This window comes from Scleropages formosus, chromosome 15, assembly GCF_900964775.1.
Source record: "Scleropages formosus chromosome 15, fSclFor1.1, whole genome shotgun sequence".
Taxonomy (NCBI): domain Eukaryota; kingdom Metazoa; phylum Chordata; class Actinopteri; order Osteoglossiformes; family Osteoglossidae; genus Scleropages; species Scleropages formosus.
In genome coordinates this window covers 10,995,001-11,019,380 of record NC_041820.1, presented here as the reverse complement: position 1 = coordinate 11,019,380, position 24,380 = coordinate 10,995,001, and the positions used below count along the sequence as shown (strand labels likewise).

At 45.2% G+C, this 24,380-nt stretch overlaps 2 protein-coding genes across 6 annotated transcripts in view; one reads left to right on the top strand and one right to left on the bottom strand.

Moving 5' to 3' along the window:
* Nucleotides 1-7,733, top strand: part of LOC108922128 (serine/threonine-protein kinase MRCK alpha-like) — a 58,378-nt gene extending 50,645 nt beyond the window's left edge. Inside the window, exons 32-40 of one of the 3 annotated variants that reach the window (XM_029258321.1) lie at nucleotides 359-456; nucleotides 538-622; nucleotides 852-975; nucleotides 1,134-1,251; nucleotides 1,925-2,116; nucleotides 4,896-5,010; nucleotides 5,418-5,578; nucleotides 6,157-6,231; nucleotides 6,873-7,733. In XM_029258321.1, coding sequence (XP_029114154.1) covers nucleotides 359-456; nucleotides 538-622; nucleotides 852-975; nucleotides 1,134-1,251; nucleotides 1,925-2,116; nucleotides 4,896-5,010; nucleotides 5,418-5,578; nucleotides 6,157-6,231; nucleotides 6,873-7,004 — 1,100 coding nt within the window. In that variant the 3' untranslated portion in view covers nucleotides 7,005-7,733. The remainder of the gene's footprint in view (nucleotides 1-358; nucleotides 457-537; nucleotides 623-851; nucleotides 976-1,133; nucleotides 1,252-1,924; nucleotides 2,117-4,895; nucleotides 5,011-5,417; nucleotides 5,579-6,156; nucleotides 6,232-6,872) is intronic. The other 2 variants (XM_029258320.1, XM_029258322.1) reach the window with 2 other exon arrangements.
* Nucleotides 7,734-10,993: 3,260 nt separating this feature from the next.
* LOC108923450 (frizzled-3-like) overlaps nucleotides 10,994-24,380 on the bottom strand; it is a 17,576-nt gene continuing 4,189 nt past the window's right edge. For all 3 annotated transcript variants that reach the window (XM_018734209.2, XM_018734199.2, XM_018734218.2), the window contains 5 exons: nucleotides 16,910-17,106; nucleotides 15,705-16,722; nucleotides 13,512-13,660; nucleotides 12,394-12,630; nucleotides 10,994-11,983 (listed from right to left, as the gene is read on the bottom strand). In XM_018734209.2, coding sequence (XP_018589725.1) covers nucleotides 11,770-11,983; nucleotides 12,394-12,630; nucleotides 13,512-13,660; nucleotides 15,705-16,722; nucleotides 16,910-17,106 — 1,815 coding nt within the window. In that variant the 3' untranslated portion in view covers nucleotides 10,994-11,769. The remainder of the gene's footprint in view (nucleotides 11,984-12,393; nucleotides 12,631-13,511; nucleotides 13,661-15,704; nucleotides 16,723-16,909; nucleotides 17,107-24,380) is intronic.

Below are 24,380 nucleotides of genomic sequence, written 5' to 3'. Positions count from 1 at the left end.
TTTCACCTCTCAAAGTACTTTAATTCAGTGTTATCCCAGTATTTTCTGTCACTACATTGTATGTACAGTATGCTGCTGCAGCCTTGTGCAGTTTCCTCCTGCATCAGGTCATCAACTATGTCTACATTATGCTGATAGATTGTGTTAGCTGTTACTATAGCTATCAGATTACTACTTGTGACACATGCCGATTTCAACAAAGCTCAGATTAGAGAACTAGTTTTTCCTGTAATATGCCTCTTTACCTTCAGTTGGAATTACAGAAGCCATACAGAAAAAGATGAACGCTTGTGTTGCAGGACATGCGTATTTAGGCTGTGGGTGTGATTTCACACTTTTTGTTGCCTTAATCTTCCAGGCTACAATGCCCCCTACCTGTCAGTGTACAGCGAGAATGCGGTGGATGTGTTTGATGTGAACACAATGGAGTGGATCCAGTCCATCCCCTTGAAGAAGGTGAGTGGATGAGATGAACGTTGTAATTTGAGAATGTTTCTATGGCCAACACACATGACACTGATCTTTCTCTCTGTGCAGGTGAGGCCCCTGAACGTGGATGGCTCACTCAACCTCCTCGGCCTGGAGACGGTTCGACTCATATACTTCAAGAACAAGATGGCGGGTATGTTTCACAAACAAATAATTAGTCTGTGACATCTGTTGTCTTTTATTCCCCCATTCTCCCCGTTCTCACTTTTTTAAAGAGCAAATGATCACAGCTTCAACATCCACAAACTTATCTGTTAAAATGGCTTGCATCTTATTTGAGTAGGTGCTTAAACATGTTACAGTAGTATTTAGTTGTCAACTAATGGTGATGGCCAACAAGCAATGGAATGTTAATTGTTCAGAGGGAGATGAGCTAGTGGTCCCTGAGACATCAGACAACAGCCGGAAGCAGATGGTACGCAGCATAAACAACAAGAGACGCTTCTCCTTCCGTGTGCCTGAGGAGGAACGGCTACAACAGAGAAGGTGTGTGCCACTATACGCTCTACTTCTTCATGGAAAAAGTGTTAGTCTGCACTATACACACAGCATAGAACAGGTCTCTAATGATGCTCACACTGAGTGCAGGGAACACTGTGACGTGTTTCAATGTGCACAATTCATTTGTCCTGTTCTGTGTGTAGAGAGATGCTGAGGGACCCTGAGATGAGGAACAAGCTGATCTCTAACCCCACGAACTTCTACCATGTTGTTCACATGGGCCCAGGTGATGGCATCCAACTCCTCAAGGACCTGCCCATGGTAAGGGAGTGGACTCTGAACTCTTCTTTTTTTCAGATCTTCATCTAATATGGGGATATTCTGCTTTGGAACAGAAGAGCTTTTCTTTTTCTTCCAGCCAGGTAGTGAACATGCTGATTGAAATATTCTTTCTTCATTTTATGGGAATTTCAGTAGCAATGTAAACAGCTATGGGCAAATACAGTTGTCTTGTTTTGTTTTGTGTTCATATTGTTCATTCACCCTGCTACTGGAACTCCACTGAGACACCCTGTGCTGTTAGTGGTATGCTGTAGTAAGACTCCGAACCAGACTTATTTTTTTTAAGGAAATTAAAGTTTTAATGTCTTAAGGAAATTAAAGTTAATGTTAACATCTGTCATCTTCTGCCACGTGGATCAGCTAGGAGTTTTATACACGGCACTTTGCACAGTCCCATCGTTTGGCATGCCTGAAAGTGACAGTGAACTCCTAAATATGGTTGCAAAGGGCTTTTCCCCTATTTTCTCATTAGTGATTGAAATTGTTTCAAATGCAAATGCAAGACGGCAGGGGGTTTACACTATTAATTCAATGTCTTTATGAAAATGGCTCCTCCTCATCCATTCTTTTCACTGGTGTCTCCAAAGCTCGTATTGCTGTCCTCTCTTTATTCTTTCCTGCCCTCCCTCCCCAACACCCCCACTGGCTCTAGCCAGCGTACTGCCCTCCCTCTCCCCGCCTTCGCCTCATCTCCACACCCTGTGACTTTGAGCACATCTATCACATGACTGTCCACTCTGCCGAAACCTACCTTTCCCGCGACTGGGACAGCCCGCCCCTCCTCTCCTCCTATTCTCCGTCCTTGTGCTCTGTCCCCGGGACACCAGCCTCCACCTGCTCTCGGGTACGGTGCCGCCCTGCCCTGACCTGACCTGCCCTGCCCTGCCCTGCTCTGCTCTGCCTGTAGCAGTGTTCTGCCCAGCTGCTTGCTGGCTCTCTGTGCCTGGGTTTGTGCAGGGACTGTACTTGCATGACTGTTGATTCGTCAGCAGGATCATGATCTGAATGCTGACTTCAGTGCTTTATGTGAACTGCGTTTTTGGAGATGGAAGTGCACGTGTGTATGTGTATGTGTACATTCATTGACACTGTCACGTGTATCCAGTGTGTGCCAGCTATGAGAATGTGCTAGGTGGTGTAGATTCTGTCATAGCGTGGTGAGATTTTCCTCACTGCTAAGAGGTGATATGTTTGTATGCATTTTTATAGAAAAATACTGCCAGTAATGCATGTAATACTATTAACAGTAGCTTATACTAGGACTTGATTGTTTTCACCACAGCCCTGACATTTCTTGCATAATCTCATCTGATTGCAGCATATAAGAAATGCAACCTTTCTCAAATAGTTTAGCTCCAACTTAATAAGGTTTAATATGGTCACTCATGTTGACTTAATCTGGAGTCATGAGTTCTTTTGAAACAGAGATAATCTGGAATTGCGAATGTATATAAAAAGTCCTAGTTGCAGAATTGAGCATATTTATCAGGTTAATTTACTGGGAAAGTTTGCTGCATTTTGTAGTTTAAAAAATTTAGTGGCATAGAAATTATTTTTGGTACAGCCATTCCTCACGTAATGGGGTTAATTTGTTCTGTGAAATCACCCCATTAGATGAATTCCCATTGTAAGGAGTTTAAATTACCATTGTTTCTTATAGGGGGAAAGCAGTTCCTGTCAACTAAATAAATATTGAAATGTGTTTTACATATGATGATGCCAATTTATTTTATATTTGTGGCAAGTTATTTCCATTCATGTGTTCATTAATAGCCTCTTGTCCAATGTATGGTTGTGGAGGTCTTGACTTTCTCATGAAGCATAGAGCATGAGGAAGAGCATACATAGATGTTTTGATGATTTGGCTCTCAGATCTTTATGATGTAAAGAAATAGGCACTGATCTTCTGAACTTCATCTTTTTCACTAAAAAAAGACACAATGCCATTGTAGGAGCTTTTGTGCTGTTGAGAAATGTTTGACAGAATGTGATTCAGTTTATTCTGAGTGCTCGTCTCACAGTGACACATTTGATCATTTGATTGTGATGTTAAGGCACTATTAACGCTAGTGTAGGGGTATTCATGCTATAAAGGCTGTTTACATGATTGAAAATTATTACTATAAAGACAAAGTTTTCAGTTTTGCTGATGTGTGCTTGATTGAGGTCCATATCCTGACCTGCTCCAGAAAAAATTACCCACTTGTATAAACGAGCAAGTCATTGATAGCAGCTTAAAACTTTAAATTGGTGGAGGAAAGTAGTAAGGTAGGTAAAAAAAATTTTTTTTTTTTTTTAAAAAGTATTGCATCTCATGTTTCTGGTATAATTTTTATTTACTTTAATTTGGTGGGTTATAATAAAACCAATGTTTTGTTTTAAAGTCCAGCAGCACTGTGCCTCAATCCTGCCCTGTGGCCACCTCTGTGCCCCAACCAGCCACACACACTTTGTGGAAGTAAAATGGCTGTGCAGTGGGCTAAAATGCCATTGTACTAAATAACTCTGCATGAGAAAAGGTGTATTTTTTTCCTAAATTTATAGCAGTTTTTTTGATGTATTTGGCCCCATCATGTGATCTGAGTGTATAATGTTATGCTCCTGTGTCCATCTTGGTTGCTATATTAACCACCATGTTCTGTTACTTGTTTATTTTTACTTAAATGACTACCGACTTTCTATCCAAACAACTCCAAATTGTAGCTGTTTGTACTGCTAAGTACTTTACTTGAGGGTATTGATTGAACATACTGGTCCAATACGGTGATTATTATAAAATAAGTGGGTAATTCACCGTTTAGCTCTCACTTTTCTTCAGTATTTCACCCATTTATACAGTGGGATTATGTTTCCTGGGGCAGTTCAGGGTAAGAACCTTGCTCAGTGTTCATACTGTGCTAACAGAGTATGGCACTTGAACCAGCATTCTTCACATGTTGCAAATGTGTTTAAGTGCTGCACTACGTACTGCACCACAAAGTAGAGGTGGAGACCTCCACCTGCAGGTGTGACACATGTAGAGCACGTAGTCAGCAGGACACCTCTGTGTCAACATGCAGCATTGAAAGGCAGAAGTTCTTAACCTTTTCTGGACAGTTGGGCCTTTTTAGGATTTGGTGTGCAAGGTATATGAATTCATAAATCATCTATAAATTTGGAGAAAAATTGCACTGGATTTAACTGACTCTTTGTCATTGCACAGAATTTTCATGGTAATAGCATAGTAATATTTCTTTCTTGAACACGTGACACTGCAGTCCACCAAGACAAGTGCTGCTAGTATGTGTTGTAGTCCACCTGGGATCTTCATGCATAGATAATACCAGTGTAAACTTTGCTTCAGTGCTTTGCATGTTTCTTTTCAATGCTATTGTGTCGAGAATATGAACTTCAGTGCAAAGTGAGTATACAGCTTTTCAGCAGATGATTATGTAATGTACAAAAGACATGCCTTTAAAGAAAGTGTGTGCCTTTTGCCTGTGTCTTCCCTTCGCCCATGATTGCCCTGTCCTTCCCCAGATTGGCTCCTGATGATGTCACTCATGTCCATTCTGTCTGCCCCTGTCCATTCTGTCTCTGTCCCCTTACTGCTGCCTTGCCTTCCCATCACGCACCCCTTCCAGAGCGTCCGTCCCCAGGAGGGCCGCGCATTCAGTGGCTCCGTCAGCATCCCCTCCATTGCCAAGTCCCGACCAGAACCAGGCCGCTCAATGAGCGCTAGCAGCGGTTTGGGCACACGTAAGTACTTGGGCCACAGACTTAAGATGTGTGTAAAACCAGAACAGACTTGATGTAGTCTCCTACTATCATATTTCAAACCTGAGGGGTGTACTGAAATTTAGAAACGTGTGTGTGCAAGAATGGTCCAGTTACACTTGCTCTGATGTTTAATTATCCTATCAGCATTGTGAGGCCACATATATTTGCTCCACTGTGGAGTGAAGTGCGCACAGTTGTCTTTTGGAAGTTGACAACAGTGTTCTTTCTCTCTTCCGAACCTAATATTGCAAGTCACCTTGGCCAAAGGCAACAGCTAAATCTAGTAATGATAACATTTAAACACTCGTGCTCTCAGGAATAATGGAGAGGGAGCAAGTTTACTGACGAACTCTGTTGCCTGGTTTCTGTACTGAATTTTGCCACAGGGTCCAACTCTCAGAATGGCAATGCCCTGCGGCGAGACCTGTCCAGCGGGAGCTACGGGTCCAAGAGGCAGGCCACCACATCACCTTCCGAAGGTTCATTATCCTCTGGTGGGGGTGGGGACGTGACAGGCGATGCCCCCATCTCTCAGTTTGACAGAGAGGTACGAGGAAAGCAAGCCACCGTGTACTGCATGGCAACTACGGGCTTCTGGGGTGATGACCGCTAACAGCCACTTGTAGTACCGTATTTGGAGAACACTTTCTGGAGTGGTGATGGGTAATGGGTATCTGACTGCTGCGTGCACACATATATAAAACATGAATAGGTAAAGTTTATTTTATACTGTCAGAAATAGAAGAATAAAACCCACATAATTGATTGAGTTTTTAGATTCGAGAACTCGTGTCTATGGAGAGAGCCAGTTCCAAACATTGTGGCGTTTAGAGGCTCTAATGGTTATGTTAAGCTGTGAATTGAGAGGGAAGTCTCTTGAAAATTTCAGGCAAATTGTCAGCCTCCAGCTCATCTGTAACCCAGCCTCTTGAAATAAGCAACCCTCCCCTATGGTTCTGGCATGTAAAATGCAGAGCCAAAACTGCCAAAAGCTAATCTCAGTCAAAGCCTTGCTGGACCCTGGGCTTTTGCTGAAGCCCTATTAGGTCCCACCCATCAGTCATGGCCCCGCCTTTGTGGTTGCCATTCTGAAGAGCGGGAGCTGAGTGTGACTTTCCTCTCCAGTGGCAAGCTGTATCACCATCACAGAAGACCCCCGATCTCAAAAGGGCATTAAGGACCCTGCTTAGTAAGATGAAGGTAATGTGAATGCACAAATGCGCGCAAGCAACTGCGTTGCCAAGCCATCTTCCCTCCCAGCCATCTCAACCCGCTCACCCTTTTGCCCGTCCCGCCTCACCGAAACAGACCAACGGAACTATTCCAGCACTGTGGCATTGTGCCGTGGGCCCATTTTCAGGCTCACGCCCATTCCCTTGCTGCACTGGTTCTCATCCTCTCCAATAAGATGCTAGAATGGCGAGCGGTCATCTGCATGTCCTTTCAACATCTGCTAAACATAAAGGCTTGTCCTCAATTTCTGAGGGCATGGAGAATACCCAGTCAGGCAGAGAATGGGAGGGGCATACACGGTAACCACACCCCTTTATCCCTTCTGGTTTGCATGTGGTTAAAGATGGCCCTATCTCAGCAGTGATCTGAACGTGCTTCCACACACAGCTGTGTCAGTAAATTGCAACTGCAGCGGTCCACTTGGTGCAGTGGGTCTCATATTTGTATGACTTCTTTGCATGCACTAGAGCAGGTTTTTCCTTTAGGAAGGAGCTAAATTAAACCACATACTTTACTTTCATGTGGCTTGTTGCAGACTTTAAGCATTTTCTGAATGTAGGCTGCTGGAGTTTGTGGTTTCACTGCTTCCTCTGTCTTTTCCTGTCCAGGACTCGGACTCCCCTCGGCACTCTACCGCCTCAAACAGCTCCAACATGAGCAGCCCCCCTAGCCCGGCCTCCCCACAGAAATCCAATTCCCTCTCCCTGGAGAGCACAGACCGCATGGCCTGGGAGACATGAGTCCTGCCTCACCCCTCTACATCACGCCGTCCCCACCCTTAGTGCACCATCCTTTTAACTGACCCAGGTGACCCCGCCCCCGGTCAGCCCTGCCCATTCAAGTGCCTTTGGCATAAGGCTGTGGCTGCAGCTGCGGGCCCCTGGTTCTCTGCTTGAAACTGTGACCTTGTAGCTGTAAAAGAGTTTAGGCCACCAGGTTGGGGCAAGGCACCCCGTCACTCTGATCGGATCCAAAAGCAGGCTTGAGAGTATTTGTGCGTGTGTTATATTAGAAATTTATTATACAGCTCAATGTGGAGAAAAGCTCACCTTGGCTAAATATACATCATACTCAGTTTCTCATGATGTAACCAGGTGAAAATGCCACTCTGTGACCACTATTAGTAAGAAATAGAAAACAGAAAATAAGTAATTCATGGAAGGAAAAATTAAGCAATTGTACACGCATGTGCCAATCACGTGCTTTGTTTTTTCTAGTGAGTGTCCGTACAATCTGTAAGATTCACTTAAGGTGGTCTCGAGATCCCCAAAGTGGGAAAGCACCTTGGTTTGTGTATTTTTCAAAGATTGTTGGCACATTTGCATCCCCTGGGAAAAAGGGACGTGGTATTTAGAGTACAGGAGGCCAACTGAAGGCAGTTATATCATGCTTACATTAGTTTTTAACTTCTCTTTTTATAAAGAGACTGGATTTTTTTTTTTTTTTTTTTTTTTTTCCCCCCCCCCCCTTGTGGGTGCAGAACAATGACATCTGAGCCCAGCATTCTCTTCTAGGAAATATTAAATCACTCTGTATTAATGGTTACGCTTCATTCAAATCAGTGTCCAGCCCACCGCATGACGTCTCGCTTCCATGTTCCGGGTGCTGCTTTGCCTTCCATCAAGAATAATAGCTTCTTACTTTGCTCAATGTACATATCTGTTAAGTAGAATATAATATATTAAGAAAAAAATAAGGACTTTAAAAATATAAGAACAATACTGCTCTGATTTGACATTTGCTTTGGTCTGTTACAGAATTAACCCTTGTTTTTATTTTGTCCCTATGGCTGTCTTTGGGAGGAAAAACTGCTTTTTGGACCATTTATGTTCATTTTTACCTAATTTCATTATTTTATGTTTTTAATTGTGTTGGTAAATACATGAGTTGAACTTTTGTAGCATTTAACCCCAGTGCTATTTGTGGGAGCTTATTGTCCCGATTTGTAAAACTGGCACAGTAAAATATGGATGAACACAGCCAGCTACCCCCTTCCGCTGCCCAAACACATATAGGAGCCTTGTGGTGTCACATATTACTGCTTTTAGCTTCTTTTTCTGTTTCCATCACTGAAGCAATAATGGTGTTTCCAAAGATTAATTTAATTTCTTAAACAGCATGTTCCCCTTCCCATCAAGAAGTTTTGTTCCCAAAGTGCTTATCTGTTTTAAAAATCTTCAGTTTTACTTTTAAGAAAATCCTTAAAATCATGTAAGTAAGGTAGGTGTGTGTGTGTGTGTGTGTGTGTGTGTGTGTGTGTTTGTTTATATAACTTTGCTGCATATATCTTATGGCAGTGTTAGGTTCTGTGAGTGTACATCACTGAAAGGTCAGGGGTCAGTCTCAAGCATTGACAGTTCATTAGCAGTGCATAGTTATTGTATAATCACTGTATTACATAGATGGAGCCGTGCTGGGAAAATGTTGGAAATAAGCCCACAGCTTCTTGCCTCTGCCAGTTGCAGTAGCTCTACAGCATGCAGTGTCACTGTCATAGTGTGTGTGGGGATAATCGCAGCAACATCCAGCAAATACACACCTTTTCTTTTCTCATTTCAAATTTAACTGGTTGGGGACAAGGACTGAAACCCATTACTCAGTCTGTAAGGATGGATGTGTGCAAGTTGTACGGAAGCATACTAAGAGGCTTTTTCTTTCGTGTAAAATATCTTGTTTTCAAAAGTGAATGGACCATATTGATGTATAAAGAGAGAGCAATCTGGGAAGTCACTGTTCTTATTCAGTAATTGCATAATGTAAGGCAGTAAGGGAATGTGTATATTTATTATCTAATTTTGAGGGACTTGCCCATTTAGAAAAAAGCTGAAAGACTCTACAGATTTTTAAAATTAATTTGTACTCCACTATGTCAAAATGACCTAAATGCATGAGGACTGTAAATCAAATCGGGAAATAGTTTTGTTTTCAATTTCTTAAAGATACTTAAAGCATAAAGCCAGTACAGCATTTGTATTCTGACCGATGCACAGGATGAGCTGGGGGTTAAGTTGCCAAATTAGTAGTTAGGTTAACACTATGCTGTATGAATCATGCCTTGTCTGGAAAGACAGGATACTGCATTGTTGGCCTTTGTGTTCAATTTCACGTTTGCAATTTCTGCTCATAGATACTGCTCTCATATTTAAAAATGTAAACGGTGTGTATGTCAGTATATACAATATATGAACACAGACATATTTATATCTGCATATTTTTTCCCAAACTTACGTATACCTGCTCTCAGAAAAAGTGGAGTGTATTGGATGGGAGTTCATTTAACATGTGGGAAGTCCTTCAAATGTTAAACTCAGGAAATGTATGAACCAATGATTATTTAATGCAATGACAACTAATTATAAGACACTACAGAAGAAAATAATTTGTGTAGCGATAGTTTGTGGGCATTGCCAAGTCTAGCTGTGTTTAACTTTTGTAAGATAGTGATGGAAGAAAGTGGTAACTTGGTGTCTTTAATTCTCATTGCTAGTGTTATTTAGCAATTGGGGTTGTGGGGCAGTCAGAGGGTTAAAAAAGTGGTTTGGTTAAGTTTATAGTCAAAACATTTGCATTTCAGTGAGGTTTTACTTGCCTTTTTGGCTGTTTCATGCATTTTTTTTTTTTTTTTTTTTTTTTCCTGGATTTCTTTTGTAACAATTTGTACAGATTTGCATGTTATAAGTGCTGTCACTTTTATTTTTTTAGGATTATAAGAACTTCATTTTTATTTTATTTTCTTGTTTTCAAAGGTTTGAGGACACCCCACTACCAATGGTGTAGATTCTTTTTGCACAAAAAATATTTAATGGTGAAATGTCAAAATGTATGGGACTGGCTGCCACTTTTTGTGGAAACTCATTGTTGTATTATCCAGACTTTGATGTACTTCATTAAAAGGGGAACTGTTACAAGTATGCCTGTGTTTGTGAGTGGCTTTTTAAGTGATTTCTTGTAACTGTGTTTAAAAAAAAAAGTGCTATAACGGTGGAGGATGCTGCATGCGGCCAAGGTGTGACATTTCTTCAAGCACCATATATTTAAGGTAGGACTCTGCCTAAAAACTTATCTAGAAAACCTTTACTTAATTTTTGTACTTTGAGGCTTTTCTGCCCTGGGAGCTCGGTCACGATGAGATTGTCCTCTCGCCCCACCCCCCCAACTTTGTTCTGTAACTTTTACCCTTGGTAGCTCAGGACTAGAACATGTGCACATCAGAGGTTTGTTGTCTCACTGAGCCACCCTCTTCAACAAGCTGGGAGGACAGCAGTTAGTCAGCGTACCTGCAGTGTCGCAGGAGACGTGGCTGACTAGCTGCTACTGTTCGTTGCCAGGTAGGAGAAAATTTTAGCGAAAGTCAGTTTTCATTGTTTGGGCAAATGGCAATTTGTCAGTAACTGCAATGATGGCTCCACAGCAGCACAAGCTATGCTGTGTGGTTGTTACCATGGTACATGTTACTATTACCACAGCAAATACACCCTACCACACCATTTAATTTTCATAATGAAAGGTATGGTGAGCTGGTTCCCACTTAATTTTTCTCCTTTTGTTCTAGTTTTGAATAAAATGTACCACAGAAGCTATCTGCTAATCAGAAGGGTTGCTAGGAAAATTCTAACCCATGGCTGTCCATTAACTAGAATTTAAAATCAGGCACCAGTTAAGTCTTGTAAATTAAGAAAAATGTAAGTTTAATTAAAAGGTTAAATTACAGAACACCAGCTTGCTCCCTTGTTAGTGAGTAAACTTCTAAAGCAAACATTAACTGCATATTTTATTTCCACAATACTCCTCATTTGACAAAGCATTATACAATACTGCCAGCAAACCAATGTATGTTGTACAGCAGAATAAGTGTGTACAAGGACAAATGCAATGCTTATACATCATGTATTTTCCCCAGCTGTTAGTTGATAGAGGGCTTCAATATTTTGGGCCAGAACCCACACCGAGGTTTCTTTGACATATCTGAGGATAAAGTAGGAATGGTGTCCAAGTTCTCGCACTCAGTGCAGCTCCTTATCCCCACCACTGCGACATGTTTAATTATACAACACATCCTTATTGTTCAGGATGTACAGTCAGGGCAATTCTTTCCCAGAGCTGAAAGTCCGTTGCATCCAAAGTAAATCTCCAAATCTCCTCAGTGTTTGGCTTAAGTGCCTTTGTACATTACAGGTGATGTGAAGGAAAAACAATCATGGAAAAAGCAAAGGTGGTTTTAGTTTCTGCACCATGAGAACATATGCTAAGCCCCTCAATCTAGGCAGCTTTTCCAACATTCCAGCAAGAAATCTGTACATCACATGATGCTATAGGTCAGGGGTACAATCTCTTCCATGACATCTATCCCCACTGTTCATTTTAACCACATTTTAAGAATCTTCAAGGCCCAACAATTTTTGTCCTTGACTGAATTTTAAAACTGGCCCCTGGCAGTCAATGAAGGTAAGGGCCACAATCCCTACATATAATGGCTGTCTTCTCCACAGTAGATTCCTGAGAACATCAAGCACTGGCCCCATCCTCTTCGATGACACGGTTCATACTGGTGCCATGGGTGATGAGAGCAGGCGAGACATTGCTCAGGTCCCGCACGCTACTGTGCCGCGATTGGCTATCGAGACGCTGCATGCTGCTGTGCTGGGACTGCTCATTGAGGCGGGGGAGGCTCCCGTGGGTGGGGCGCTCCTCTGTACCACGGTAGCTGCAGGGAGTGTACCTGGGTACAAAAGACCATCTGGTTAGCAGAGAATCATCCATCCATTCCCTCAGTGTAACAGGTAAGCTAAAGCCTATTCTGCCACCCCAGGGCACGAGGCAGGGTACACCCTGGATGGGATACCAGTCTATATCACACTCTCTCACACACACAGTAACCAGATCACCTGAAACATCATTGTAGACTAACTTATAAGACTCTGCCATTAAAACTTTTACTTTAGTTTTAGTCTGTGTCCAATGGTCCTGAGTGGGCGCTTAACAGTATGGCTTTCAAGCTGTGTCGCCAACAGGATGATGAATATTAAATAAGTGGAATCGGTAGCTCACTGGCTAAAAGAGATGAGTAAACCCCATTTTCCCCCATAAGAATGAGTGCAGCATTTTATACTAGCTAGCCAGGTCTCGTACCCGCCGTCTCGCGAGCGGTGCAGGCTGCCGTGGTAGCTGCTCATCTTGCTGTGCACACTGCCTGCCTTGCTGCGCTGCTCATCCATCATTGCCAGGTGGGTGGAGGAGGCGTGGGTGGAAGTGCCCTGAGTCGAGGTACCGCGGGACTTGCGGATGATGGGCGCGTTGGGATCCCGCAGGAGCGACTGTGCGAAGTCGGGCTCCTGCAGCACTTGGCGACTCTCGTTGACGCCGCTACTGCGAGAGGTGGATGCGGCAGGGGAGGAGGAGGGGACGACGACGGCGGCGGTGGGGAGGGAGAGGCGTACAAGGGAGGGCAGAGACAGGGGGAAAGTAGAGGGCAGGGGCAGAGGTGAACAAGAGGGCAAGGAGAGGGATGGAAAACGAGGCGTGGGACAGGGGGTCAATGCACTGTTATTGGGATGGGAGGATACAAGTGCAGAGAATGACCTTCTCACTATAGTGTAAACACATTAATTTAAATCATTTCTGCAACCTGTCTGCTTACAAAGGAATACAGTGACTCCTAAACTTAAAGGGGGACTGGAAGTCTGATCCTAATGCATTTTGTTCATGACTGAATGTCGCTTCTATCCCTAGTCACCAAATTAAAGCTCCATAACACAGCTATAGCAAATAAAATTACTTTCAGAAGTTTTAACTTTGAGCCACTCAAATTAAATTGACTAAGAATTAGTCTAAAAATAAAAAAAAACCCTCATTGTTTTATACTTCAACCCATGAATGCACGAGAAGTGATTTGTCAACGTGAAATTGAGCACCGACATTGGTGAACATGTGACACGACCAATAAACACTGTGGAGGTGAGTTGAATTAAGGTATTTCTGCACTCCTACTCTGTTTGGATGTTTTACTGCCAACTAACAGCTGGGGGATGGAAACACGCGTCACTTTCACTCCGCAGCAACAATAAATTATAGAATCTCAACAGAACTAGTGTGAAGAAAATGTAATTAAAATGGAAAATGGATCTTGAAAACCTGTAACCCAACCGTTCGTAAGAGGAAGTGGCAGAGGACTGGAAAGTAATTACTACTGCTTAAGGCAAAGCACATGAAGGTGAAGCCAAGTAGCGAAGGCAGGATGTAAATCTCACTCTTTCCGCCGGCGGCCGTGGAGGAAGCTGGCCCACTCGAAGCATGTCTTCTTGCTGCCCACCCAGAAGACAGAGGGGATGCCCACCACCAGCACCATCAGGTACTTCATGAGAAAAAGGACCAGATCTGGCCGGCTGGTCTGCTCCACCTGTTTCGCAGGGGAAGAATAGGGTTAGAGACACACGGACACCAAACTGCTCTCGAATCACAGCAGGAACACAGAATTGCCTTCAAAGCCCTACTGTAAGCATTCATACATGGATATGTATATGCAGAAAATGCCATAGCAAAACTGGAAGACAATTAAGTGTAACAGACAGACACTATTTGCTCATTTTGTAGTTGTACTTTAATATCCCTACTGTCATTTACCATCTACCACCCCTTGACAGCTATAGTATGACACTGCTGCTGTGTTCTGATTTTACTCTATCAATTAACTTTATATTAGTGGAATGAGCATTTACATAAAAGTATGTGCAATCACTTTTTTTAAAAAATAGTAAAACAGTTGTTTTGGTACAGTATCTTTTGCATTGAAATATTTTTATTCAGTGGGGCATGGTGGTGCAGCAAGTTTGGCCAGGTCCTACTCTCTGGGAGGTCTGGGGTTCAAGTCCTGCTCGGAGTGCCTTGCGACAGCCTGGCGCTCGCTCCATCCTGGGTATGTCCCCTCCCCCTCCAGCCCTGTGTTGCCAGGTTAGGCTCCAGTTTGCCGCGACCCCACTCGGTCAGTGTGTGTGTATATTGTCAGGCATGTACTGTATCTGTTCACATTAAAGGAAAATGGTACCTTTTCTACCAGCAAAAGTGTCAATGGCATTTTATGCGGAAAGAGGGAATCAAGTCAAAACTGAAATATATAGGGCAATGAGACTGTAGGGAACAGTCATCTGTAACATCCGCATGACCTTTCCAGGCCGCACAGCTGACCGCTCACAGACAATCCCACCTTCTCCTCGGCAGCCCACACAATGGCTAGAAAGCACCCCTCCCCCCGCCGCCTGTTTCCAGGCCTAGGAACATGGGTCATATTGAGAAGAGTGCATCCAAGCAGAGCTCTCAGGGGGGCTACTGAGCAAGTGAGAGGGGGGCTCAGAAAGGCCGATCGGGTGACAGCAGTTCCGTCTCAAGCACGCACGCGCTCATTAGTCTGATCCCTGGTGGCATAAATCACAGGGTGGGGTCCTCTCGCTTTACACTCCCCACTGCCTGCGATACGAGGTGTTACTCCAAAGACAGATGTGCCAGGCCAGCACTGTTTCGATACGGGGCTCAGCTGCTGCTCCTAGAACGCAGCTGGCATTCGGTGAGCAGGGTGGGGGCTTGCTGTGGAAACGCCATCCTTTGCACTTTACTTCTTCTACTTGTTCTGATGACATGTCATACTCTTACTGCGATTACATTAATTCAGTAGCAGTGTTTTGTTTTATCATCTATACCAGAATGTTCCTCTGTACAAACAGTATATACATAATGCAAGGGATGAATTTTCTTCCGATACAAAAATTTACAGCCTAAAAATATTTTATATGAATACAGGACAATGATAATTGGTCATATTTTCACTCTCCTGTAGTTTTTGTCCTTGTATTACAGATGTGGGTCTACTCATGTCCCCCTCTTTTTTTATGTTGCCATAGCCCAGCTGTTGCCCCCCTATAAAGCACCCCCTTAGCGAAATCAAGTCACCCCAAAAATAAAATACAATGAAAAGTGCCTTTGACATAACAAAAACGCCCCAGTGAAGAGTGGGTGTGAAGGAAAGTTTTGTGTTATGATGTTGCTTACAAGTCTGCAGAAAGTGTACAACCACACATATACTGGCTCATATCCAGCCCTTTCTGCTTTTCCTTATGCAAAACAAATGTCCTCGCACTGAACAAGATGAAGAAAATGGGGATCTGCAAATCATTCGAGACGGTGGCACACAGTCAGTCTTAACAAATCAGACCTTTGGTGATTTACAAGTAAATCAGTAGAGAATAAAACATTAGGCTTTCAAACTAAAAAACTACAGACTGATTTGCATATTTGTAATCCTGCATCAAAGGACAGGTGACAACAAAATTTAAATTTTTTCCCCCACTGAAAACTGAACAGCGGCTCAGCCCAAACCACAGCATACTCTATATATAAAGGCGTGGTGAAACAGAGGAGAAGAGCGGAGAGCGGAGAGCCGAGGCGAGTACCTGGTAGGGACAGGGGATGTGGTACTCGCGGCATCGTTCCTGCACCCACGTGGTCTCCCACACAGAGCGGTAGCTCTGCTCGTAGAAGTAGCAGCCAATGACCACCAGCAGGGGGACCAGGTAGAGAACGGAGAAGACGCCAATGCGGATCATGAACTTCACCAGCTTGTCCTGATTCTCCTTCTCCAGCGGGATTTCCATGCGCACGCGGTTCAGGGCCACGATGCCCGCCAGCAGCAGCACCACGCCCACCAGCACGTCCAGACAGAGCGGGGCCAGCAGGAACCAACGCAGCGCCGCCACGTCGTACAGTCCCACAAAGCAGACGCCGCTCACGTTGTCACCCTCAATCTTATTCATGGCCAGCAGCGTCACCGTGAGAGCGCCGGGAACGCCCCATGCGCTAGCGTGGAAGAGCAGAGCCTTCTTCTCGATGGCCTCGCTGCCCCACTTGGGCACAGCTGCCAGGAACCAAGTGATGGTGAGAATGACCCACCAGACGCTGCCTGCCATGGTGAAGAAGTAGAGTCCCATGAAGAGCAGTGTGCAGGCCTTGTTGTGGGAGCCCTGGGTGACTGTGGAGGCACGATACTGCCCGGGACTGGCAGCATTGCAGGCAACGCGGTCGCCCAGCAGGAAGCCCAAGAAGAACACCAGGGACACCATCATGTAGCACACGGCGTAGAAGATGATGGGCCGCTCGGGGTAGCGGAAGCGGGTCACATCGATGAGGAACGTGAGGAAGGTGAAGAGCGTGGCAGACAGACAGACGATGGACACGACACCAATGAAGTAGCGGGCGAAGTTGAGCTCATCGTGACGAAAATACATGTTGGGGCAGGGCGGGGAGCAGTCCCGCACCCCCAAAAAGGAGTAGCTCAGCTCAGGCTCCATCTTAAGCTCCCGAGGGCACCAGAAGCCATAGTCGCGCTGCACCGTCAAGGATGACTGGTCTGTGGGCTCTGTGCTGGCAATCAGGTCTACTGCACGCGGGTAAGACTCATGACAGTCTGGGAACCTGAAACGGAGACAAAGAACAGGTCAGAAACAGGGTCCAGATCAAAGCTACAGGGATGATCTTCCACGTAAGAATACCATAGGATCTGATTGCGAAGCTTTTCAAAATATGATTTTGTCGACTAAGTGCACAAAGCAGTCAACACTGGTGAATGTTTTCCGATACAAAACGGCAGCTGCCAGGTTACCTGTTGCAGTCCATCTCCTCTGGCCAGGCCACGCCGAACATGTCCATGAGCTTCTGGCAGTCGTGCTGGGCCTGAAGGCACAGACTGCGGCACGGCAGGGACACACGGCCATACTCGGTGCAGACAGGAGCGTGGAGTGCACACAGGAAGGGCCGTAGGTCCGGGGAGCACTGCAGGTTCACCATGGGGTGGAAGGGCTACGTGGAGACACGGCACAGTCTCAAAGCACCCGAGTAACTAAGGCATTATCCTTTTAAAACACAGACACAGCATGTCGACTGCGAACTGCAAGGGTACCGAAAATCATATGCAAATTGTATTTATTTTGATCATCTTAGTTCATAAGAAGTCTATATAGACCATAAAAATATAGCAGGAAGACAAAATATCTTTTGATGTACCAAAAAAACCAGACAGACACTTTGCATTTGGATCCTTTTCAGCTTAGAACTCACAATCTAATCTACATGCTACAAAGTCATCTGTATGCAAAACGGCTCAAATCACACATGGGGGAGGAGTAATAAGTTTTGTTCTGCTGAGGAGCTGAACAAAAGCGCCAACATTTATTATTTACGACCAGATGCCTGTCACAGGTGAACTGCTTGAAACCCTCTCCAATGTTTCACGCTGTCTAGGCACTCGCACACCAGCCTGCTGAGCTGAGAAGAAAGACAACGTCAGTCATCACCTGTGCTGACTTGTGTCGGTGGCAGTTACAAGGGTATACAAGTGCTTTTGCAGATTGTGGTGGCGGGAGTGGGATCACTCCCTCAATGCAGTCTGCCTGATAGTCATCTGGGAAACGGATTACGGCGGCTGTAGGTATGTTGACTGACACAAAGGCCGTGCATTAAAAGTTTTAAAAAAAAAAAAAAGCTATAAATGTAATATTCACAAGGGAAGTAAATAACCCATGTTTTTGGCAGTGTCCTCCAGGATGACGGTGATGAAAAAGACAGAAGATTAATCAGGTTCAGCCTCTTGAGCAATACCTCAGATGGCGTGTTCACATGTCTGGGCAGACTTCTTTGTGCACCTTAAGAGCTAAAAGTACTTTGTGCCTGAGGTAAATCTATAATTTGTGTTGAGAGAGAACTAAACTAGTGCAATAAGGAGACAGCGGTAATATAGCAGGACGACTTGTCACCAAATGTTGCACTACTGTCCTAGAAGGACAACTGCTCTTTTACCCATAAGCAAGTTAAAATTTCCTTAGTATCATGTACTCTGGGTGGAACAGTGGGTAGCGCAGATTCTTCGCAATCTCTGAGCTGAGTGTAAAGGATGCGGGTTCAAATCCAACTGGATCTGTGCAGAGTTTGCACGCTCTCTGTGTTAAAGTGAGTTTTCAGTTTCACTTGAACTGACATATTGTACGGTATGTGTGAATGAATGAGTTTGTATGTGTCTAATTGTCCTACAGTGGACCGGCGTCCCATCCAAAGGATAAACTCTGCCTCGTACCCTATGCCTTGGGACAGGATGGAGACTGCCACATGCTGCCAGACCTTGGCTCACTTGAATCCGACAAGAGGTTATCAGTGATGAATACTACTTTCAGAGTACTGATAAACAGGGCTAATTACACCAGAAAAAGAATTTAGATAGCTAATTTAAAGTAGGGACAGTCAATACCTTCAAGATCACATTTATTTACTTAGCAGACACTTTTCTTCAAAGTGACTTCCAATGAACTCTATGTAGTGCTATCAGCCCATGCACTTACTCACCAAGGTGACTTACACTGCTAGATACACTACTTACAAGGGGTCACTCATCCATACATCAGTGAAACACACCCTCTCTGTCACTCACACACTATGGGGTAGCCTAACCGGAATGTCTTTGGACTGTGGGAGGAAACCAGAGCACCCGGAGGAAACCCACACAGACATGGGGAGAACACACAAACTCCACACAGACCAAGCGGCGATCGAACCCACGTCCTCTTGCACCACCCAGGTGCTGTGAGTTAACAGTGCGACTCACTGTGCCACCGTGCTGCACAAGATTAACACCAGCTAAAAACTGAATTGACTTATTCGGGTCTGAATGTGTTTCAATGCTGTTGATCTTTAGAAATAAGGAAATTAGGAATCACTTAATGCTGACCCTTCCATAAGTATTCCATGTAATAAAGTCATGGCACATATCAAGGATTCTTTAAAAAAAAAAAAAAAACCCACTGCTTATTGTATAATCATAATGTGATATATCAACCAATTAAACAGCCTCCTATAAAGAGCAAAGAAAATGTAATTTTCCCCAGAGGCCTAATGGCCAAGCCCTGAGCATGCTTTGGATACTCAATGTGTAATTCCAGCATGAGTATGTCCATGTGTCCCACCTCTGAAGAGCCTGATGTTCCACCCCATACCAGCTAAGCTTCAGTATCTGATGTCGAGTCGACCGCCTCAGAATTGCACACTGTGACAGATGCCACCGAGCGTGGGAGTGTGTGTGTCCTAGTTCACAGCCCACAGCCGGCAGCTGCGTGTGTTCGCAAAACAAAGGGTCTCAAAGGGGTCAGAGCTAGAAGAATGTGTGTGTCAGGGACGCTCAGCTGGCCTCCTGTTACCCCACACACCGAGATGATTTGAAGTCTGGTTTAAGTTTTGCTCCAGCAACCCCCCCCCCCCCAAAACCACCTCCAAAAAAAGCTTTTGAGCAGCAGTCGACCAAGAAAAGACACCCCAAGAAAGCACTTTTTGGAAATCATCTCCATACAATAGCTTGAGGGTACACTTAATACACTGGGCCTGTGAACAGCACATTCCTCCTATGTGACTGTCTCCCAGCATGCACCTCATTAGGGTGGTGAAGCGCTCGTATTTTTTTTTTTTATTTTTTTGGGAGGGAATCAATCATCATTTCCCGTACTCGGGATACAACTCAATTAGCTCAAAAGACTCCATTCCAGCCAGAGCTGGAGAGAAAAAAGGCGGCGACATCCCTTTTCAGATGCAGATACAGCTCCTACAAAGGGCACATGCTCCCCAGCCGGCGTCTCAGAAGTTCCACATCCCCAGTTCGCAGGCAAACCTCCAAAACCTGCTGCAACAGCAGTCCATAATCCTCCCAATGGGAAACACATACGGTGGTGAAATTTTTTATTTAGCTCGAAGAGAATGACCCAGCTCATCACGCGGTACTAAATGGCACACAAAAGAATGGAGGTTTTTATAATGAAAAAGAAAAACAAGATTGAAAAGAGCGAGTCTATAATGGAACCAGTATAAACAGAAAAGGGGCTGATTTTTGGCGGAGGTGAAAAGAATGAAAATTAGCCTTTCAAAGCTGCCAGGAGACACTCCCTCGCAAACATTTCCACACAAGGATAACGTTTCACTCCAGTCCTTTCTTCTCTAGCCCATTATTTAGGCAAAGTAGAGAACGGAGGTTTCCCCGTGACGAACAGACAGTAGCGCGAATACCTGGGGTTACCGAGTGCTCGCGTACATGGCTTTACCACACAAATACTGTATCTGCTTCCACTTACAGAAATCAGCCCCAATCAGGTGCCTTGCAGTTTTCAGCATTTATTCCTTAAGCATTAACACTTCTTCACAAATTACACTTCGCTCTGCACACTGAGCTCTTGCAGTTATTTAGCGCTGTGTACAAGCTGGGCAATTTTTACTGTAAAACAGAGGGTAACTACCTTGCTCAAGGGTACTACAGCAGGAGCAGGAACTCAAACCCAGGTCCTTTAATTGTAAGGTGACAGCCAATAAAATATTATTTTTACAACACACGATGTTGTTTCATCCCCTTAGCTTGAGGCCACTCCTCAATGCCAGGAGGGTGGAGAAGAGCGCTGCGGGTGCCGTGGAGTCGTCATCTCCCCTAACTGGTGTGCATCTCTGCACGGCGTGAGAGTGATGATGGACAGGCTGGGCTGCAGATTCCAGACTGTGGTGATGGGGGGGGGATGGTCATTCAGTGTTAAATCATTGACCCAGTGCAGGTGTGGTCAGTTCTTTGTGAGCAGGATCAGCATTTTCCAGCAGCACAGGCACCGTCAGATGAAGTGTTTATCTCCCTCTGGATTCCACAGTGAAAAAATTCCTCCAGAAAAATTGCACAAGTCCGGAATCACGGCGTGACCATCTTACGACAGTCCGGTCTTTGACGCCTACCAAAGCGATGTTTAGCAAGTGGTCTTTAAACACACCCGTTTCGGTCTGAGCATGGACATCTTGGTGTGACTAAACGTCTGCCATTAACCTTTAAAAACTGAGATGGTCCTAGTGTCGCTCTGTCACGGACTGGCGTTCCATTCAGCACGTACCCTGCTTTACACCCTACGCGCCGGAGCACCGAGACCCTCAACTTGAACAAACGTAAAATTAAACGGAAAATCCGAGTGTCACTGAGAATGATCCTTTACTATCCAGCAGACAAGAACCCTGGGACAGTGCAACGTAAGTGTGTGCATGTGTGTGTGTGCGTGCGCACTTTCTATAAGGACTGTCAAGATCCCACCCTAATTAACCCTTTTATTACCCACAGTGTAAGAGCGTGTTGTCTCATAGACCTCAACCAATACGAAGCAGGTTGGCAAGTAAGACAGAAGCACGTCGGCAGTCGCACGCAAGCGACCCACAGCCTGTGCCGTGTGCTAATGCAAGTCACGCTAAAAATAGCTGTTGTGTGCGCGTGTCTCTCTACTACTGGGTCAGTCCCCTCCCATCATCCCCCATCTCCCCAGCGCACGCACACACACACGAGCTGCACATCTCCTTCATCAAATCACTTTCACACTCATTCAACAAATCTTAGACACTTGCAACAGGGCAGCTCTGAAAATAAAGGAGACCAAGCAAAACGCGCCGAGCCGTTACATTCACATCGCATTTACTCATTTAGCTGATGCTTTTCTCCAAAGCGACTTACAATGTTGGAGGTACTTACCATTATTTACCCATTTATACAGCCAGAGAATTTACTGAGCAATTCAGGGTAAGTACCTTGCTCCAGGGCACTAGAGCTGGGATTCAAACCTGCAACCTTTGGGTCCAAAGGCAGTAGCGCTAACCACTCTACTACCAGATGCTCCCGTCAAAGTAACATGGACAGCAGCCCTGTGTTCAGGTATTCAAGTAGCGAAGAAGCTCAACTGTGCGGAAAGTAGCGTACAGTGACTTACTAAACGCTGCGGGCTGATTGCGGTGAACGAATCCAAATGGAGAGTAAGAGCTGGGAGTCTCTGCCCAGACCCCGTGTCACAATGAAGACATCAGCGGTGCAGAACGTGGACAAAACTGACTTATTTCCCCCCCTTTTCACTTAAGTGCACCCAGTGAGTTAAAGAACGGACACCGCCGACACACTGCCGCTCTCGCTCCATGTCGACTAAAGACCCGCTATGCATTTGTAGACGAGTCTGTTATCCAAAGGTGTGCTCCTAGAATCTTCTTTAGGGAGGGGAAAAAGGTGTGTGTGTGTGTGTGTGTGTGTGTGTGTGTGTGTGTGTGTCTGCGTGTGTGAGAGGGAGAAAGCAGGGATGATAAAGGACACCAGGAGGTCTGCCACCTGAGAGGTCTGTCCCCCTTCCTTCTTTGTTGCAATGCAAACTGTAGTCCGTTTCTATGGCAACACAACAACCACCCCCCCATCAGTAGAGGAGCGCGTAGCAGAGAGTGAGCGGGGGAGAATATAAAGGGGAGGAATACTAAATGGGCTCCTGACGGAACAACGGTGTGTGTCTTGTTTTGGCAACCCGACACACGGAGCCACTCCGACACCACCAAGAGGCGCTACTTTCCAACACAGACCCGTCAGCGTCGACATCGTCCAGAATCGGCCTGTACTAATACGATTTGCATTAAATGGATTCTCCGAAAACTTCTTTCCGGAATCTTCCCCGCTAAGACCCCGAAGGCCCAGGAGGACAAAGGCAGCTTATCATTACAATGACAACAGTGCCAGGGAAGCTCTCAGTAGAAGACTGCTGCTTGGCGCTCACTCTCCAGACAAGCTCATTCAAAGATAAGGCTTGGGTTCGTCTCGCCAAACTCCTCTTCCGCCCTTATTTGTACACGGAGACGGCTTAATCGCCTTTTGTCCTGTCACTAGTGAGGTTTTATTTACCGCATTACTGTTTGATCGTGACATGCTAACTGCGATGTTCATAATCTGGGCTTCACAAGAGTGCTTCTTCAGCCTTCTTGGTCATGGCAAGAGCTTGGAACAAACTGTCGGTTTCAAATGTCAATCGCCACATTGAGGAAAATCGTGAGCGACACCAAGTGCTGTTGACGAAAGTTGGACTTTTGACTATACAACTCATAGTCAGGAACCTTGGTGATGCATTTCGAACGGAACCGTTCCCCACGTTCTCCGGAATCACCGCTTCCAGCGGTGCGCCTTCAGATGCCTCTCCACGAGAGTGGAGAAGTGCATTTATTCCTTTGGTGCAAACTGCTCCCTTCCACTTCCTGGTGACGTTGCAGGAACCCACATATCCTAAACGTGTTTCGCAACGACTCCAGAAAAGGATCCATGTGTTTCGGGAGTTTTTCTTTCAGTTTTGTTTGACAGTTCTAAGGACTGCATCTCCGAGGTCACGCACCTGAGAACATGAGCCAGGAACAACGGCATCACCTCTTCACTATGCAGCTGGATCGAGTCCCATTTTAAACCCTTTCTTCTTTTCAAAGTGCGCCGTAGCTCTTGAATCAAGACGTTTTTATTGGTTTCTAACTAGCGGCTGTGGGACCTGCAGCGTGCGCTTTCGCTGCAGTCAGCGAGAGGAATGCGGCCAACGTTCTCCTGGACAGGTTCCGCTCCGTAGGTGCGCCAGGTGGCGGGGCGGCTTACGGCTACGCGGAGGCGCTCCATCTTGTTAGAGCGCGAGCGGCCGCCACCGCGGTCTCATAAAACTCGACTTTTCAAATCACCATAAAAGCTGCAGAGACGGGCGGCAGGTGGCATACTAGTTAGAGCAATTCGAGGACCTTGTTTGAACCCCTGCCCCTCAGCGGATAGAGCGAAACGTTACCCAGCTGTAGAAACGGGGAGCTCATAAGCAGACCGGTACAGAGACCTAACAGCGAAGTCATCCTGGAGCAAAGGTGTGAGCCCAGTGAATGAAGGGGATACAAAGCCAAATTGTTGACGCCACCTCACAAATCTGCAGCGTGAAAGGGACATAGTGTAGCGGTTAGAGTTGCTGCCTTTGCACCCAAAAGTCGTAGGTTCGAATCTCACCTCTGGCTGTAGTACCCTTGAACAAGGTACGTTCCCTAAGATTTCCCCAGTAAAAATTACCCAGCTGCACAAATGGGTAAATAATTAAGTAGTTTTGGAGAAAAGCCTCAGATAAATGAATACATGTAAATGTAAAACTGAGAGGTATGAAAGCCAGGAAGCACATCTGACACGAACACAGAGTGGGGGTTCAAACCAAGGATGTAAATGGTACCCAGTGCTCCTCCCCCGCAGCGCCGTGTAATTTCGAGGATAA